The 20,033-nt window shown below is 46.4% G+C and overlaps 1 protein-coding gene and 1 pseudogene across 1 annotated transcript; one reads left to right on the top strand and one right to left on the bottom strand.

The window, feature by feature from the left end:
* Positions 1 to 7,796: 7,796 nt before the first annotated feature.
* Marveld1 (MARVEL domain containing 1) lies at positions 7,797 to 12,298 on the bottom strand. The gene is given in 3 exon segments (XM_015494596.2): positions 7,797 to 8,723; positions 10,165 to 12,067; positions 12,070 to 12,298. Coding segments are annotated over 2 exon segments (519 nt in total). The 5' UTR covers positions 12,158 to 12,298; the 3' UTR covers positions 7,797 to 8,723; positions 10,165 to 11,636.
* Positions 12,299 to 18,083: 5,785 nt separating this feature from the next.
* On the top strand, positions 18,084 to 19,824 carry LOC107149942 (annotated as a pseudogene).
* The last annotated feature ends 209 nt before the right edge of the window (positions 19,825 to 20,033 follow it).

The raw sequence follows: 20,033 nt of genomic DNA, 5'->3' as shown, positions 1-20,033 counted from the left end.
CTTTTTTTTTTTTTTTTTTTGGTACTAGGGATTGAGGGATTGAACCCAGGGTGTTTTATCATTGAGCTACATCCCCAGCCTTTTTTTTTTTTTTAAATATTTATTTAGTTGTAGATGAACACACAGTATCTTTATATTTTTTAAACTTTTTTTTAATATTTATTTTTCTTTTTAGTTGTAGTTGGACACAATACCTTTGTTTTTATTTATTTTTTTTAAGAGAGAGAGAGAGAGAGAGAGAGAGAGAGAGAGAATTTTTTAATATTTATTTTTTAGTTTTCGGCGGACGCAACATCTTTGTATGTGGTGCTGAGGATCGAACCCTGGCCGCACTCACGCCAGGCGAGCGCGCTACCGCTTGAGCCACATCCCCAGCCCCTATTTATTTATTTTTATGTGGTGCTGAGGATTGAACCCAGGGCCTCGAACACACTACGTGAGTGCTCAACCGCTGAGCCACAACCCCAGCCCCTCTTTATTTATTTTTATGTAGTGTTGAGGATTGAATCCAGGGCCTCATACATTCGAGGCAAGCACTTTACCACTGAGTTACAGCCTCAGCCCCATGCCCAGCCTTTTAAAATTTTTTTATTTTGAGACAGGGTCTTGCTAAGTTGCTGAGGCTGGCCTTGAACTTTCAATCCTTTCAACTCAGCCTCCCAAGTTGCTGGGACACTGCGCCTGGCTTCAAGGCCGTTTATTCTACAATCACTCTTATATGAAACATCCCAAATAAGCCAGTCCACAGAGATCAAGTAGATTAGTGGCTGCTGGAGCTTGGAAAAGGAAGGAAACAAGAGTGACAATGGATACAGGATTTCTTAGGGGAATGGTGAAGCTGTTCTGGAATTGGATAGTGGTGATGGTCACACAACCTTGTGAATATACACAATAAAATGAGAATTGTTATGTGACAATTTGTGTTGTGTGAATTATATATTAAGTTTTAAATGAATGAAAAAAGTTTGATGTATGTCTTCAGATTTTCTTTCCTATTTAGATTTCTCTAATATCTAAGCTTAATATCTGACCAGCATTTATTTTTTGATCAATAGTTTGCTGCCATCGCCCTAGAACAGTGTTCAATAAATACGTCTTTATGTTCTTGTACCTGGGAAAGAGGGACTCATGAGTAACGAGTTCTCCAGCTGCGAGACAGGGAGTTGTTGGACAAACACAGCAAGGAAATGAATGTCTGCAGTTACACTCTTACTCCGCAGCTCTTGGCAGCCATGAAAACAACCATTCATCAAACACTGGCACACACAAAAAAAGAAGAAGAAAAAAGTCTCACAGTGAGAGGCAATGAAAATCTCAGCAATAAAGCCTTGGCCCTTACATGAAAGGAACAGTTAACTGTCCTCCAAAAAGCCTGTCCTCCCCATCCCATACACACACCAGTGGTACAGAGTTGTTGCTGGGCCACGGCTGGCCAGCCAGGGATTACATTCCCTAGCCTTCTGCGTAGGTCAGGCCATGCGACTTCCAAAGAAGTGAGTGGGAATGTTGAGTGTCCTTTGCAGACCAAGACATTTCAAGTCAGAAAGGTACTTTTGCCTCTCTTTCTCCACTTACCAGCTCAATGCAGAAGGAACAGTAAAGCCACAAGGTGGAATAAGCCTGAGTCTCTGAATCATCTTGTAGTGGAAAGTCTCCGACCAGCAGGAACACACACAGTGAACAATTATGTGAGTAACAGATAGATTTGTATATGAATAATAAATAGGCTACTGAAAACTTAAGGTGTATTTGTTGTAGCAGCTAGACATTAATATTCATTCATTTTACCAAATGACTACATATTATGTGCCTTTCTTGGGAATATAATAAGCTTCAAATTCTTTTCTCAAAAATTGTGCATTCTGATGAGATGAACAACCTGAATAAATTTAGCACCAATGGAAGAGCAGTAGGTGACCCACCAAAAACCTGAATAAACCAATTACCATGAAAGAAATTGCAAGAATTAAAAAGAAAAAGAAATTAAAGATTTTCTAAAACACATCAAGCCAAGATTATTTTGTAGACAAATTTTATCAAACCCACAAATAAAATGATAGAGTTAAGGCGCAGGGGCTGGGGCTCAGTGGCAGAGCACTTGTCTAGCAAGTGTGAGGCACTGGGTTCAATTCTCAGCACTGCATATAAATAAATGAATAAAACAAAGGTCCATCACCATCTAAAATATTTTTTTAAATGGTAGAGTTAAACTGTTTCAGAGCATAGAACAAGATGAGAAATTTCTTAATTTCTCCTGAGTTCAGAATTACCCTCCCTAATACAAAGGATGAGCAAGAACGAACACACACACACACACACACACATCCAATTTCACCTGAAACATAGCCAATTTTAAAATAATAAACCAATCACATGACTGAACCATTCCACTGCTAGGTTTCCATCCAAGACAATTTAAAGCAAATCTACACAAACACTTGTACATGTATGTTCATGGCAGCTATGTTCACAGTAACCAAAAATTTGAAACAAAATTTATGTCCACCAATAAACAAACTATAGTACATCTATATAGTGAATCTACTCAATGATAAAATTGTTGTTACAACAATATCATAAATGAATTTCAATGTAATTAAGCTAAGTAAAAGAAACTAGATATCATCTCCCTCAAAAAAAAGAGTATATGCCACACATTCCATTTATATAAAAGTCTAAAGATGCAGAGTCCTAGAAGGCAGGTCAGTAGCTGCCTGGGGCAGGGAGGGAGGTGATGGGAAGGGGAAGTACAAAAGGCACAGGGAAACTTTTACACATTTTGGTTATGTCCACGACTGGAGCGTGGTGATAGTTTCCCCAGTGTTTACCTATATCAAAGCTCACTGCCTGTACATTTTAAATATGTGTGGTTTAATGTATATGTATACCTAACAAATCTATATTTTTTAAAAAAGAAATATCCATGCAGCTACTTCACCTCTCTGAGCCTCACCTATAAAAGGGAGTTGTTATTACATTGCTGGTCTGTTGAGAAGAGAATGAGAAGAAATAATGAATATAAAGAATTTTGTTGGGCTCGGGATGTGGCTCAAGTGATAGTGCGCTCGCCTGGCATGCGTGTGGCCCGGGTTCGATCCTCATCACCACTTACAAACAAAGATGTGGTATCCGCTGAAAACTAAAAAATAAATATTAAAAAAAAAAGAATTTTGTAAACTTGGAGACAGGCACCAGGGCGCATGCCTGTGATCCCAAATACCCAGGAGACTGAGGCAGAGGGATCACATGTTCAAGGCAAGTCTAGGCAACTTAGCAAGACCCTGTTTTGAGACCCTGCCTCAAAATAAAAAAAATATAAAGGGGCTGTAGCTCAGTGGTAGAGTGCTTGCCTAGCATGTACAAGGCCCTGGATTCAAAAGCTAGCACCAAAAAACTACATTTATGAATAGATTTGCAAATTCTGAATACAAGAATGGAGATGTTGTGTAATTGTACTACTATTAATGTCATCATTAACATAATGTAATTATCATCATTGTTATGTCACTACATTGTCATTGTCACTACAAAAATACTTCTTTGTTTTAGTCTTCTGGCACACTACTGCAGGACATCTTAGTCCTAGTGTATAGGTGCCAGCCCCAAAGTGACATGAGACCCAAGAAAGAGAAGCAATCAGGCATGGTGGAGCATGCCTATAATCCTAGGAACTCTGGAGGTTAAGGCAGGAGGATCGAAACTTCGAGGCCAGCCTCAACAACTTAGTGAGGCCATAAGCATCTTAGCAAGACCTGTCTCAAAAAAATCAAAAGTGCTGGGGATGTGGCTCAGTGGTCAAGCACCCTGGATTCAATCCCCAGTATCAAGAAAAAATAAAAAAGTAAAAGAAAAATAACGAGAAGCAGACAAACCCAGGATTGCATAGAGTGCAATTTACTGGGGGATGTACTGACAGAAGTGCAGCCCTGGTGGCAGCCAGACCAGTTGATCCCCTCAATATGCACCAGAAAAGGATGAATATTTATGGGTTAGGACAAAAGTGACTTCATCCTGGCTGGAATGTACCTGGTGTATCTTTAGATCATATCAAAGAGTCAGGCGCATCCCTGCAATCAGGTCTGACTGTAAAACCCCACATGTGACTGGAATGGTTTTGTCTCTTGTTTGTAAGGAAACCCACTTGAGTTACCCAGGGACAGTCATGCAATTATGACTCAAGATGGATGCTGTCACGTCAAGACAAATCCACACACTCTATGTTGAGATCTCTGAGGTAGTTCATTCATTTAGCCTAGAAATAAGCAAACCCAGCCAAGTTTATTAATTCCTAGAGATGGCTGGGAGGAGACCGGGACAAGCTGGTAAATACAACCAAGGTTACCAGAAAAGTGAGGAAAGCCGTGTTGTGAGATGTCCAGAAACTCACCAGCTAGGGAAGCTCGGTTCCCGGGAAATGCTTCTGTTACCTAGATTAAATTTGATTTGAATGCAATCATGGGAGACCTTGCAAACACACAAGGAGGGGGGTTTGTGAGATTTCCACTGCTGACCTGAGGCCAGTTCACCTCTCCAGATACACTGGAACCCCAGAAACTCAATGGAAAGAGTCCTCTTTCCTGGCTGAAAGGAAGGCAGAAGAGGGCAGTGCTTGGAGCCCAGAGACAGGTAGGGGACACCAAAGGGAAGGAAAAGCAGGGTAGAGAGGGACGACAGACTCTGGAGAGTAAAAGGTACAGCACAATCATTTCAACACAACAGGGAAGTAAGTAGGACACAAGAAGGCAGAGCAGACGCGGATGAGAACGAGGCCTCCATTTATGGGTGTTGAGACTGTCGTTCCCCAGGTTGGGGAGAGAGCCTGGAGAAGTGGGACAAAGGGAACTCACATTTCTGATCATTACCTATGGCTACGGGGCAGACTGGGCTCAGCAGTTTTTATCAGTTACTCAGGAATCCTCCCAAGGCCTTTGGTACACGGCTGAGAGCTGAACTCTGCTCACTGAGTGACCAGGCACGCTGCTCTGCGGACATCATCTCACTGTGCCCTTTCCACAGCCGAAGGAGGCTGTCACGAATAGTACCCTCATTTGCTAAGTGGCCAAGATGCAAAGAGATTTTGTCATTTGCCTCAGACCAGACAACTAACAAGAGATCAGGCTCACCTCTGCCATCACAGGCTGAGCTCATGGAAGAATCTGAGCCAGTCTGCCAACTGCCTGGGAGAGAGAGAGACAGAGGGAGAGAGAGAGAGAGAGAGAGAGAGAGAGAGAGAGAGAACAGAGCACATAGTAAATAGTCAGGATTGCCAAAAGTGAAGGGCTCAGTATCCAAAAGTTCAGGTGGTCATATACATGGCACAGGGCCTGGAGAGGAAGAGGGGCTGGGTGCAGGGGCTGTCTGCAGATCCTCCTCACATCTGGCAGAGGAACCATCTCCAGAGAACTAGAAAGCTGCTCTCCGAAAAGTGCACTGATTAAACCTGAGGGGGACTATCTAATTTTGTTGTGAACTGGGAAAAGAAGAGATGCTGTAATTCAGATTTATAATGGTATCACTTTCTTTATGGTCTTTCCTTCCTGCCTTGGCTCAAAATACAATGTTGCAAATACTCACACTACTTTTAAATGAAGTGTTTGGGTACATTTTAACTTGCAGCCTGGGCAATTTAGCAGGACCTTGTCTCACAATAAAAAATGGCTGGGGATGTGGCTCATTTGTAGAGTGCCCCTGGGTTCAATCCCTAGTACCACCAAAACAAAAACAAACAAAACCCCACAAATTGTAGAAGAGTTTGAAAGTGTATATGCATCCTTATATGCCTGGTTAGTTATTTAAAAAAAAATGAGGAAGGAGGCCAGGCATGATGGTACAAGCCTATAATCCCAGGTTAAGGTAGGAGGATCACAAGTTTGAGGCCAGCTCAGCAACTTAGCAAGACCCTATCTCAAAATAGAAAACAAAAAGGGCTGGGGATATAGCTCAGAGATAAAAGTGCCTGTGTGTTCAATCCCCAGTTCAAAGAAAGAGGAAGAGGAGAAAGAGGAGGAGGAGAGGAGGAGAAAGAAGTGGTTAAGGATTTTATCTCTAGGACATGACATTAGGATGGTTGAATGAATTCTCTTTCTACTTTGTGTACTTCTGTTTACATATTTAATGGATATATATTGCTATTATATTTTAATGAACATCCTGTATATTACTATTTTATTTTACAAATAACTATTGTAACAAAATAATATATAAATAAATCATGCTAACCAGACCTCTCATATGCCTGTTCTTTCCTTTAAGCCTGTACATGTTAGTTTATTAATTTGCTTTACCATCAGCTACCCTATCCCCACCCAACCCCCTCCCCAAATAAAAAATAAATAAAACAGGAAAAGTAATAGACAAAAATGAGGAAAGCTTTGGGATTTCTAGAACTTAGAGGAGCTCATGATGTCCCTGAGAAGCAGTGTCTTATTTCAAAGTGCCTCCCACACATAAATATTAAATAAACAAACAAACAAAAAAATCAGATTATACCATTCCTAAACATTTGGTGTCCAGGAGGAAAAACCAAATTTCACCTAAATTTCAGAGCCTGCCAAGGACTACGGGGGTTTAAGAGAACCTCTTACAGCCATGTCCTGCTTCTAGCCAGGATGTGACTCTGGATAGAAACTCTTTTCCTTCTCTAGAGCTCCATTTCCTCTGTTGAGGGCTGAGTAACAACACCAACCTCTTAAGACTATTGGGAATGTCAAACAAGGCAATGCAGGTAAAAGCACTTTTCAATTATAAAATACCCAGGCAAGCGAAGTCAAGACAAGCAGAGGACTTATCAGGTTTTACATAAAAGTGTACCACTTTTTTTTAATATGTGGCACTGTGGACTGAACCAGGGACACTCTACTGCTGAGTCACATCCCCAGCCCATTTTATTTTTTATTTTGAGGCAGGGTCTCACTGAGTTACTGAGGCTGACCTCAAACTTGTGATTATCTTTCCTCAGCCTCCCAAGTCCCTGCGATTACAGACATGCATCATTGCATCCAGATAACGTCCGCTAAACTACTGAATGAGGCACACACACATTCATGTTGAAGAGGGTTCTTTGGAAGAGTGGGTGTGGAGCACACACAGCAGCGGATCTGTCAGCTGCTCCATTGTGAACTTGGAGCTATTCCCAGCAAGTTTTGAGATCTGCCAATAGGATCCTATTTCCAGGCTGCAGACCACAAGCTCAGGGAATAAGGAGGAGCAGGTCAGGAAGCCTCTTACCTCTGCCTTTGCGCCCTTCCCAGGGCATCTTGGTTAGCAGTCAACAACTGGCTGAGCAGAAAATTTTCTGGGGAATCAAGCACATGTTAGGCACAGTGGTCTACAGGACAAAAACCAGAGCTTGTGCTCCAGGAGACTCCAGCTGTACTCCAGATCAGCTGTGAGGAGTTGCTACCACACCCTGAACTTTGTCCCCCCACCCCACCAAGATGATGGGGTTAGACTAGAACATTTATTCTGAGTCTAGCATGACAGGCAATGGAGCTTGCAAACAGATACACTGAGAGCTGAGCCAGGAGCCTTTGGAATTCCCTCCAGCCTCAGCCAGAAACGAACACAGTTTTCTTCCCTCTGGTTCCTGCCCTCAGGCAACCCCTGTGCCCTGTTCTGAACTGCATGGAAAATCTGTGAACTAGGTTTCCCTTCCTTCCCAGAGGAAAGGGGGAGGCAGGGAGGCAGAGAGGAGGCAGCCGAAGGGCAATGTGGCATGAGGACCTGGAGGGAGGCTTGGAGGACCAGATACCAAGGGTTACTGCAGATTACCAAGATAGAAGACACAGATGCCAAGATCAGACAAAACAAACTTTATTAAGAAAAGCATATTGGTAACCACCGCTAAACCACTGAATGAGGCACACAGGTCCCCTCTCTTACTACCTTCACTCCTCCCAAACCCACTCTCTCTCTTAGCCTTTGTAGAACACTGTGAAAATCATCTCTCCAGTCCACAAGTGCCCCAGACTTTTGGGCTGTGAGCTGCCAGGAAGGTCTTGGGCTGGTTCTGGAGTCTTAGAATCAAAGAGGGAGGCCTATGCTACTACCTTCAGTATCCAAAATTCTAGGCAAAACAGGTGGCCAAAACTAAGGCCGTGGAGATGGGAGGGTAGATGTGGCAGTAGTCCTGTAGATCCTTCTCACATCTCGCAGGGACCACAGAGCCACTAGAAGCCAAGTGGAAAGGCACATGCCACATCTGGAATGTTATAGGCACATCTGGGTGGACAAGGCACCATGAAGGCCAAGATGTCTGCTCCTGAGTGAGGACACTTGGCGACAGGCAGGGCACCAGGGCTGGGGGCCCCGAGAAGGAGATCCTGAGGGAGCTGGACCTGAGCTTAGCATTCAGCTTAGATGGTGATCTTAAAAGAATGCCAAAGCAAAAAGAATTGAAGGTGGAACTAAAACCCACTCTGTACAGGGTACAGAGCTCAGTTCCAAGTGCCTGGAATCTTGTGCCCAAATCATGGCACAAGGAGAATCAGGAATTATCTTGGGTTAAGGCACAAATAAATCGTCACCATCCCGGCTCTTGGATGGTGGGAAAGCAACTGCTGGGCAGAGGCCATTCCCTCTCCCACCTGGCCCTTCCGTAGTGAAGACTCTGAATCCATCTGCCAGTCAGGGCCAGCATGGCCCTGCCAACCACGGCAGCAGGCTTAGGAGAGGTCAGCCTGACCGGCTCTGGCAATCTCCACCAGCCTCAGCAACATGGAAACCTGCAGCAAAAGAAGAAAGTCACTGGGCTTCCGAGGCATTCCAGACAACATAGCAGCACCCACTCCAGGCTCTGGAACAGTTACCCTTCCATGAGACTCAACCCACTAAAATATTAAATACTCCAGACCCATAGGGCTCAGTGTTCTGGGATTTCCCAGAGAGAAAAACAACAACAAAATAACCACAATTGTAATGGGTATGAAGATTTTCAGTTTTGCAAGATGAAAAAAGTCCTGGGGATGGATGGTGGGGATGGCTGTACAATAATGTGAATGTACAAAATGCCACCCACTAAACTGTACACTTAAAATTGGTTCAAATGGTAAATTTCGTGTAATGAATATTTTACCACAACTTAGGAAAAAAAGGAGTTTTTTGATGCTGGAGATTGAACCTAGGGGCCTCATTCATGCTAAGCCCATCCATGGTCTACCACTGAGCCACATCCCCAACCCCAGAAAAAAATGAAGAAATGCTAAGCATGTGCAAGGCCCTGGTTTCAGCTCCCACTACCGGTAAGTAAATAAACAACCACACTGACAGTATCAAACTTAGTATGTAGTGGTGCTACTTAGTATAGTATATAGCATGGCTAAAGAGGCCAGAGTGCCAGGGTTCCAATGTATGCTCCATCACTGATCATGGCGGAGATCTTGGACACCTTATTTAACCTCTCTGGGGCTCGTGTTCCTCATACAAAAATGAGAAGGGCTGGGCATGGTGCACAGCCTATAATCCCAGCCACTCAGGAGGCTGAGGCAGAAGGATCATAAATTCGAGGCCAGCCTCAGCAACTTAGCAAAGCCCTAAGCAATTTAGCAAGACCCTGACCCAAAATAAAAAATAAAAAGGGCTAGGGATGTGGCTCAGTGGTTAAGCATCCTGGGGTTCAATCCCTAATGCAAAAAAAAAAAAAAAAAGTGAGAAGAATATTAGCACCCACTTCAATAGAATTACTAAGAGAATACATGAATACATGTAAAATATCCCAAGCAGTGCCAGCCACACAGTAGGGCTATATTAGGTGATATGTAAAACTTACATACTTGCTCTACACCCCCATCTGAACCACTACCTTCCTAACCACAGCAAAGATACCTCTATGCCTAAGTTTTAAGAACAGCTCACTGGGGAAGGTGATGTAGCTCACCGGTGGAATGTTTGTCTGGCATGCCTGAGGCCCTGGGTTCCATTCCCAGTCCATGGCCTACCCTATTCTGGTTTCTGATCCAAGGGAGGTTGAACTTTTTCAAAGAGCAGACCTTTGAAGAATTTAGTAAAAAGTTCGAATTTACCCAACTCTATGGACATTGTGGTTATCACTGTAGCTCCTCCAACTTGCTCTGAATAAAAACCCTTTAACATTTGGAAAAGGAGAAAGTTCTATGCTTTTTATTTAAAGCCCTATGACCCCTTCCAGAAAACCAAGAACTACCTTACCTGTCCAGCTGTTTGCCCTGCTCCAGAGATACTTCTTCTCTTCAGTGAGCAGGGCCCACCCTGTCAGCTGCTGAGTTAATTCCAGGATCTTACAGGTGACGGTCCTTTTGACTGGGAAACCATCTGGAGAGCCTTGGCTTCATTTTTCCAACAATGTAAAGGAATGTTCAAGTTTACCAGTGCCCATGTTTCTGGCTGGCCAGAGGCAGCTTACTCCTTCCTCACTGCCCTGGGCATCCTCCTGCCAACAAAATTCTCTGGAGGGGGCTTCCTAAATCTTCCATGGGAATAAATGAGAATTGGGTCAGCACAGGACTGCCTGGAACCTTAAGGTGACAATGCTGGCCCAAGCCCAGAAGTAGTTAACACAGTGAACTAAATTTCTGTACTGGGGCTTCTTGTGCTAGGGGACTTCTCAGAGTCCTTGCTACAAGTTAATAAACATTGTAAAACTCCAACAAGGGGAGAGAACACCTCTAACAAACCCATTTGACCTCAAAACCGTCTTTAAGAGGTAGCTCCTGAACCAGGCTTCCCGGGACACCTACTGTTTCAGCTGGGCCGCCTGTGGGGAGAACAGATTCTAATATTAAATTGGCTGTTCCTAAGAGCTGGCTCTGGGTCCCAACCTGTAAAAAGCAGGGGTAGGCCTCACTCTAACATTCCCGATGGTCTGGTGGGATCCATAATGCAAACATTGAGCGGTGGGCTGAGCAGAAGCCTCAAGAGAATTGTGTCACTGCGAGGCCAAGGAGGTTAGTGTGCTTGGGGCCTGGCCTGTTTGAATCCGGAGCACAAAGGAGGAGAAGGCAGAGCCGAGAGAAGCTTCAGAGGTGTAAGGGTACAGTCCACTGGCCTTTCCTATCCATCCCTTCCTCTTCAGACTGGCCCCAGGACAAGAAGCACCGAGGGATGGGCAGGGAGGGGCTGGGGCAGATTCCCGCACAATCCCAAACGAAAACCAAACTCGTCTCAGGACCAGCTGAGGCCTGTCCCCAGCTCCACCCGCGCTGCCAGCAAGCCTTTTACAAACCCAAGGCTGAAAGAAGGGCCTGGGAAGGGGCTGCTCTTCTGACCACTGGGCGGGAGGGAGGGGACAGTGGTGCAGCCCAAAGAGTGGTTCCAATTTAGGAGCCTCCCCCGGATCTACGCGGCGCCTGTCCACGTCTTGCTCTCCGCAGGGAAGGGGACGAGGAACATCTAAGTTTCGCCTCGGGGCGGCCCATTTGAGGGTGTGCATCCGCTCCTGGTGTCGCAGCGCTGGTCCCTGGAGTCCGAGGGTGCGTCTGGCACTGCTTTCCGGAGCTGTCGAATTGGAACTGCATGTCTGGGGTCCGGGGCGCGGGCGGCGGTGGAAATGCAGGGCAAAGGAGGTTGCCAGGGTGCATCCGCGCTGGGCGGCGACGGTGACGGCGGGAAAGACCCCGGAGGGTCCCCCGCGCCAATCCCGGCCGCGGAGAGCGCGGGCAGCCTCACACCACCTCCTGCTTGCCCTGGTAGCGACGGCAGCAGCCGTAGAGCGCCGAGAGCAGGTAGAGGCCCAGGCAGAGGCCGCCGCAGACGGCGGCTGCCAGGAAGGCGTGGTATGCGCAGGGCAGTGGGTAATCTTTGAGGTTGCAGTAGCTGTGGCGCTGCGTCTGGTCGATCATGATGCCCGTCGCGGCGCCGTAGAGTGCGGCCGCCAGCAGATCGTGAGCCACGTTGACCACCAGCCAGCGCGAGCCTAGCACCGGCACCACCTCGTGCTTGCCTAGGAGCGTGAGGAAGTAGAGGGCTAGGGTCAGCAGCCAGAAGAGCACCGACACGAAGAGCGCGAAGTGCACCGGGCCCTGGTACTTGCTGGTGGCGATGGTGATCCAGAAGGCGGCGCCGGCCAGCAGCTGCAGCAGCCGCAGCACGCCAGCGGGCCGCGCAAAAAAGGCCGCTGCAGGCTCACCGCTCCGCGGGCAGCGCGCGCCTGGGGCGGCGGCTGGCGCGGGGGCGGCGGGAGCATGGCCCCAGGGCGCGGCGGCGGCTGCGGCGGCGCTCCAAGCAGCGGAATGGCGGCGCCTTGCTCGCGGGGGTGGCCCAGCCGAGGTGGCCGCTGCGCCCGCCGCGTCTGTCTCCCCTCCTAGTCCTCTCTGCTTCTCCTCTTTACCCCACCCTTCCTCCCCGGTCTTCTCCCTCCAGCCCTCCTTTCTCTCTCCCTCTCTCCACCTCCTACCCGCCCTTTTCCCTTCCCCTCGATGGTCTCCACCCCCACTCGCTCCTCCCGGCTTCCTGCCATTTCTCTTTCTGTCTGGCTCTCCACCCTGGCGCCCCCCTTTCCCCTCCGCGCCAGTCTCCCGGCTCAGATTCTTGCATCCCCGGGACAGGGCGGAGCGCCCGGCACCCCCTAGCTCCTCTCGGCCCTTCCGCCCTGCCCTCCTGCGCCACTGGGCCAAGTTCGCCACATCTGGGGCCGCCCCTACCCGTTCTGCCTCGGGGCTCCGGCCCAGCCTCCAAAGGGAAGGCTGTTCAACAAGAATTCTCCCAGCCTCTGGCTAGGCCACTTTCACCCTTTCTCCTGTCATAGACCCCACTGAGGCCTCCTGGCCCTGCATAGGCGCCGAAGAGCCGTGTTGGTCCTCAGCTGATGGTCGTTCTTACCTGAACGTATCCTACTCCTGCCCACTGTCCAAAGCTGGGCTCGGGCTGTTTCTCCATAGAGTTCACAGAAGGGAACCATCTTCCTCCAGATGCCCCACTACACACCACCGGCAAAGCACAAAGCATGTAACCCTGCTCCCTTTCATCCAACCGCTCCTTGGCCATCTTCTCACCTTGCCTGGAATCAAAATATACCACCCAGCATTACCCAGACATATACTCAGGTCCAAGAGACAACACAGGCCTTGTGTGTAACTACTCCTCCAAACTGCCTGTAACGGGGCCCTATGAGGCTGTGCATTATTGTTACTGCTATGCTAATGTTTTACCTGAGTTTTCATTTAAACCTGGAAACACTCCAAGAGATATAAACAACTATTTCTCTCAGTTTACTGATAGCAAAACGAAACCAGGAGGGGTTCACACCAGGACATTGGTAATTACTGCTGGTCTCTCTTCTCCCCCTTCAGACCAACCTTTGGGCTATTAAGCAACTTTCTAAAACAGACCTTGTTCATGACACTGCTTTCCACACTAACCACAGGATAGAGTTGTATCTCTTCTCTATGGCACATTTCACAATCTGTCCCCAGTCAACTTCCAACTTCCTGATTTTTCTCTTCCTTCCCATACCCATGCTCCCACCTAGAATGTTGACCCCACCAGGCCTCTTATTCCCCAAACTTAGAATGCTCTTCATTCCCAGAGCTCACTTGGAAAACTACTTATCCTTCAATGCCCATGTTAAATGCTGCCAGCTTTGAGTTTAATCTCCCAGGCTATTGATTACTTGCTCTTCTACCTCCTTTTGGACCATCCCTCCACCGTAGTATTGAGTCTGCTACATCATAAGCATTGGTTATCATGTCTTATTCATCTCTGCCTGGTCCTGGCACAGAGGAGAGACTCCAGTAAATACATGTGGAGTCGATGGCTGAATGACTGCAGGAACAGCAGTGAAACTGAGAAGGCCCCTCTTACCCTGGGAACCATGCCTACATCAGACGTCCAGCTGATCCTACACTGCAGAACTAGTCCTTTATATCCTGGTCCTGAGATGAATCCAATGCCCTCTGGCCTGGCTGAGCAGTTCCCTCTTCCAGCAGCCTGGATCCTTTCTAGGGGGAAAAAAAATCGCTTCTCAGGGGGCTAATGCCTGTCATTACCGACTCAGCCTACTCATGTAGGAATGTGAGAAAGCTCTGCATGCGTATCTTAAATGAACAAATGGTGACATTTAACATCCATATCTATGTAAGCCAGCATGGCGATGTGGCTCAGGGTACAGACCCCGGGGTCAGACTACTTGGCTATGAATCATTGCTTCATTATTCTCAAGTTCAGGAACCTGGAGGGGGGGCTGCTTAACCTCTTTGTGCCTTTCCTTATCTGTTTCATTTTTTGCCTCAACTAGTAGATATTAAACACTTATTCAGTGCTGGGCCCTGTTTAAGGAGCTGAGGATACAGAATATATGTGTGATTTGTTTATCAATTGAATATTTACTGCATATGCTCGGTACCATGACAAGCACTTTACTTTCATGGTTCAATTTGATCCTTACACAAACCCTATAAAATGGTTGTTATTAGCTCTCAATTGCTGATGGGGAAAGCAGGACTTAGGGGGCTGAAGAAGTTCAGAGTTGGGGGTGACAGTTGAAGCAGGAGCTTAGGTAGAGCTGATTCCATGTCCACATTCCAAGTACTTTTACATACTTCCCACACTGTTTTCTCAGCTATTCTCACAGAGACCCAGAGAATGTTTAGTGATTTGCCCAAAGGAACGTGACTTGTAAGTGGCAGGGTTGGAACTAGGTCTTCCAACTCAATTTTAGGGTTTCTCCCTCAGCATGCCTTAACATCCACAAGAAGGACATCCTCAGTGCTCTCTGGACGCCCATCCTGACCTAGTCTGAGGCTCAGATGGGCAACTAGCAACTGAATCTGGGTGCTTGATTTTTCTGAGCAGAATGACCTAAAGGAACAGGGGGCCAAAAAGGAGGGAAGAGGGAATACCTTTCTAAAAAAGGCATCTGGAGCTGTGCGAGTCAGGGCGCCACCTGGTGGGCATAAACTTTCAGCCTCAGGAGTCAAATCCGGCTCCTTACAAGGAAGAACCCTGCAGTGGCTTTAGGGTGATATTTTTAGCCTTTCTAATCCTGAAAACATTCCAAGAGGCAGTGGAGCAGACTCTCTGGAAAAGCATAACTATGCAGAAGGATCTTGATTCCATCCAGCTTAACAAATCTGGTCTAAGCACCTGCTAGATGCAGACCCTTGGATGAGGAATGCAGGAACAAAGAGGACTGACTATGCCTGCCTGCAAGTGTTGGTACTTTGCTGGAAGCAGAGGGACTGTTGTGGACACAAAAATGACATAGATGAGGATTATAAGGAAAATACAAAAGGGAATGAGAGAGAACTATAAGGGGAGGCCTGGGGACTCTTCAAGTATAAGGTCATTGGAGGTAAGACAGGTTGTGGGCAAGTACTTGTGGGAGATAGCATTGTTGAAAGTGGCAATCCCCATGAGTATTGAGTTCCCTCTGTTAGTTCTGGGGATGCCAAGAATGCAAGGCCATGATCTCTGCTCAATCATTCCTTAGGGTTGTGTTTGCAACCTTGAGAGATGAGGGAATGTCTTCCCCCCAAAGAGCAGGCTTGCTTACATCAGGAATGGTGATGTTGGAAGCCATGGGGGTTCCCCAAATTCAGTACTTCTCAGTCAAGTCCCAATGCATGTGTGATGTCCATCTGGGCCTCTCTATGTTGCCTTGTGAAGGCTGGGGACAAGGGGAAAAGACATAATTATGATGCTCGTGTTGTTTTGCCTCTGAGTCAGGAGTCTCATGTCTATGAAATAGCACCAGACCAGCTTATTTGTCAGTGGGGTGAAATCGCAGACCCTGACAGGTGTTCTAGGCAGAGGAAACCTTGCAAGCAAAAGCAGAGTCCAGACTGCTCAAGGGACAAGATGTAGTATTTCTTAGTTTATTATCTCTAAAGCCCTGGTGCAATGATTCTAATATGGCCAGAAAGGAAGGCAAGCAATTGACAGTAAGGAGGAGCGTGTTGCCCACCCTGAGATCTGACGATTAGCACTTGCTAATCAGAGTGACATTCTGTTCGGTCTTTAGTCTCTGGGTTGCTGTAAAAAGTATTGCATTTATGGATTCAACACACATTTGTTTAATACTTATTATGTGTCAGGCCCCAGGCTGGTACTTGCCACAAATCAGCTAACAGTAGAGGCAAAATATGTACCAATAAAGCAGATGGGTACCGGCACCTGCAGAATCCTGCCTTGACTCTTAAAACTAAATTATCAGATAAACATTCCCTGGACAGGTATTGAGGCACACCTGTAATCCCAGTGATTTGAGAGCTGAGGCAGGAGGTTTGCAAGTTTGAGGTCAATCTGGGCAATTTAGTGAGACCCTATCTCAAATAAAAATTTAAAATGGCTGGGGATTAGTTCAATGGTAAAGCACCCTTGGGTTCCATGCCCAGTAGTAAGGAAAAAAAAAAAAAGATGTGATATGGAACTTTTCCCCAACATTGATTTTTTTTCTGCTGCCAAGAAATCTCCCCTTAATCTAGACAGATAGAGTGGAACATTGTTGCCATGATTCAAATAGATCAAGGGTCACAGAAGCCACTAGAGACTCAAGAGAACCTTGACCCAAGTAGCCAAGAGCATGGCATTCAGGCACCAAAAGAGGCAGCAGGAATCTTCAGTGGAACTGCACCGCTTTCCCAGGCTCACCTCCTCATGGTAGTCTTCTCCTTCCCTGTACTGCTTGGCCCCTGTTGGAGAAGCAGTTCTAGATGGGCAGATTTATACTCTAAGGCCCAGCTGCCATGTCCCCCACTCCACTTCCCACCAAAGCTGGGCCTTTGGAAACCTTTTCCTGGAATTTAGCTAAACCTTTTCCTGGAAACTTTTTCCTGGAATTTAATTCCCCAGAGGAACTAGTTTTGCTAAAGCAGCCAAAGCCAGTGCATAAGGCAAATCTGTGGGGAGTAGAAGTTCTGAACAGAGGAAGCTAGAGTGAAAAGAACGATGTATTCATCAGTGTTCTCTAGAGAAACCAAGCCAGAGGAGGGAGGGAGAGGGAAGGGGAGAAGGAGGAAAAGACAGAGATCATAAGAAATCAGCTCACACAATTATGGAGACTGACAAGCCCCAAGATCTGCAGTGGGCAAGCTGGAGCCCCAGGAGAGCCAATAGTATATAGTTACTGTCCAAAGGTTGGCTGTCTCTAGACCCAGGAACCACCAAAGTTCCTTTGAGTCTGAAGATGGGAAAAACCCCTCATCCCAGCCTGAAGGCAGTCAGGCAGGAGAAGTCCCCCCTGCTCATAGGCAGAGCATCCCTTTTGATCTATCAGGACTTCAGCAGATTGCCTGAGACCCACCCACACTGGGGAGGGCCATCTGTTTAATTCAGGCTACCAATTCATATGAACATATGAATTGGTAGCCATCAACAACATCTGCCATCTTAGTCCATTTTTTTGTTGCTATAACAGAACTCTTGAGAATGGGTAATTTATAAAGGAAGGAGATTTATTTTGGTTCATAGTTCTGGAGGCTGGGACGTCCAAGATTGAGTGACTACATCTGGTGAAGGCCTTTTCCTGCTTCAATTCATGGAAGAAAAACAGAAGTGGAGCAGATGCATGTGAAAGAGGTGCAACAAGGGAACACCCTTGCTTTATAACAACCCGCTCTCCCAGGAACTAATCTCATATTTTGGATGAGAGCTCACTCCAAGGGACAGGCAGAAAACCCACTTAGCGACCAGATCACCAAGCAGAGGACATCTCTCAACACCACATCATGGTGCCCAGGGGTGATTCCAACATCAGCTTCGAAGGAGAATGATCATATTCAAATCACAGCACCAAGGATAATGTTAGGCCAAATACCTGGGCACCTGTGGCTTGGTCAAACTGACACCAGATGTGATGATGCCTGCCTGTAATCCCAGGGACTCTGAGGATTGCAAGTTTGATGTCAGCCTCTGTGACTTAGTCTCAAAAAAATACAGAGTGGCACATGCCTGTAATCCCAGCGGATCGGGAGGCTAAGATAGGAGGATCGTGAGTTGAAAGCCAGTCTCAGCAATGGTGAGGTGCTAAGCAATTCAATGAGACCCTGTCTCTAAATAAAATGCAAAATAGGGCTGGGGATGTGGCTCAGTGGTTGACTGCCCTGTGTTCAATCCCCAGAACAGGAAAGAAAAAAATACACACACACACACACACACACAAAGGGCTAGGAATGTAACTCAGTGGTACAGCACCCCTGGGTTTGATCCTCAGTACTACACACACACATACACATATGCACAAACACAGACAAAGAGTTGGACGACAGTCAGTTACCCATGATTTACTGTAGGTCACTGAGCTGGACTTCATTTCTGTGAGCACAGGGTAGCTTTACCTATCCTCTCTGGCTACTTTTGTACTTGAGCTAACTTACACATTACTATACCTTACAACGATCCTAAAGCAAGTAGGCCTGAATCCTAGCTCTACACAGTAGTGGTTTTAAAATTCTTTGGCTCTCCTCACATCAAGATGTTAGGTCTTTGTACCCTTCCAGTGAATCTGGGTGGGCTTATGACTCAGTTTTAACCAGTGGTACAGCAGGAGCAACACTGAGGACTTCCAACCTATGTCAAAAAGGCAAGGCAGTTGCCTTGTTTGCAATTTAGCAAGACCCTGTCTCAAAATAAAAAAACAAAAACATGTTAGCTCTGAACCATCATGGAAGAAGTCTCACTACCCTGAGGCCACCATGGTCCAGGTCACACCAAGAAGCCACTGATGGGACGCACCAGGATGTGGCTGCCCAGGGACTTTGAACATGTCGGGGATCACCCTCAGCAGACTCGCCCAGGAGAGAAAAGCTTGGAGGAGGGACCATCCCTTTTGCTTGTGGTTGTCCCAAGTAAGAACCTAGACAGCACGATGAACCTGATGAATTGGGAATGTGCCATCCCAGGAAAGAAGGGGACTCGTGGGAAGGAGGCTTGTTCAAGCTGTGGATGCTCTTCAAAGATGATCATCCATCCTCACCACCGAAATGTAAATTTGAGCCACCACGATTTCACCTGAATGTGTGTCCTTCTGGTACGGTGTGTCTGTCCATCCTGGAAGAGGACAAGGACTGGAGGCCAGCCATCACGATCAAGTAGATCGTATTAGGAATACAGGAACTTCTAAATGAACCAAATATGCAAGACCCCACTCAAGCAGAGGCCTACATGATTTACTGTGTAAAAACAGAGTGGAATATGAGAAAAGTGTTCAAGCAAGAAGTTTGCACCTTCGTAGACAGCAACCCTGTGGCACTGCAAAAGTGGCACACAGAAGTGACAGACAAAGCATAGATTTATTGAAGGAGAAAATACTCTATAAAGCAGAGGAGAGAAGACAGGGACAGAAAGGGAGAGAGGGAGGGAGTGGGGGATGGGGGAGGGAGAGAATGTCGGGGGATTCTTGTCTTATACGTTGAGCTATGTGTGAGGTGTTCCCCTCCTTGTACAGACCAGATTGAAGACCCTGCATCATTTATTCCATTGGCCACTTTATGGTACCTCCTTAAAATACCAAACCTGTGGCAGGAGTTGTCTTAAGCTATAAGCCTCAGTGGTGGGAGTTGTTATGGTAATGGGACTTACCAGTAAACAGGGACATGATGACTCAACTTCCATCTGGTACCTTTTTCTGTACCTTCCACCATCTTGACATCCTAAACTCCTACCTAACAAAACCTTCAGGACTCAAGATTATTTGGGCAGTTATAAAAAGTTTTGCTAGTATGTTATTGGGTATAATAGAAAGCAGAAGTGGTTATGGTGGTATATACCTATAATGCCAGCCACTCTGGAGGTGGAAGCAGGACGAGTATAAGATTGAGGTCAGTTTGGGCACCTTAGCAAGACCCTGTCTAAAAATAAAATTTTATTTATTTATTATTATTATTATTAATTTATTTTAGTACCAGGAATTTAACCCAGCAGTGCTTAACTGCTGAGACACATCCCCAGCACTTTTTAAAAATTTTTTATTTTGAGACAAGTTCTTGCTAAGTTATTCAGGGCTTCGCTAAGTTGCTGAGGCTGGCTTTGAACTTGTAATCCTCTTCCCTCAGCCTCTCAAGCCTCTAGGATTACAGGCATATACCACTGTGCCTGGCAAAATAAAAATTTTAAAACGGCTGGGG

Source organism: Marmota marmota, unplaced genomic scaffold (genome assembly GCF_001458135.2).
Source record: "Marmota marmota marmota unplaced genomic scaffold, marMar, whole genome shotgun sequence".
In the NCBI taxonomy this organism is placed as follows: domain Eukaryota; kingdom Metazoa; phylum Chordata; class Mammalia; order Rodentia; family Sciuridae; genus Marmota; species Marmota marmota.
This window is presented reverse-complemented; position numbering and strand designations above follow the sequence as displayed.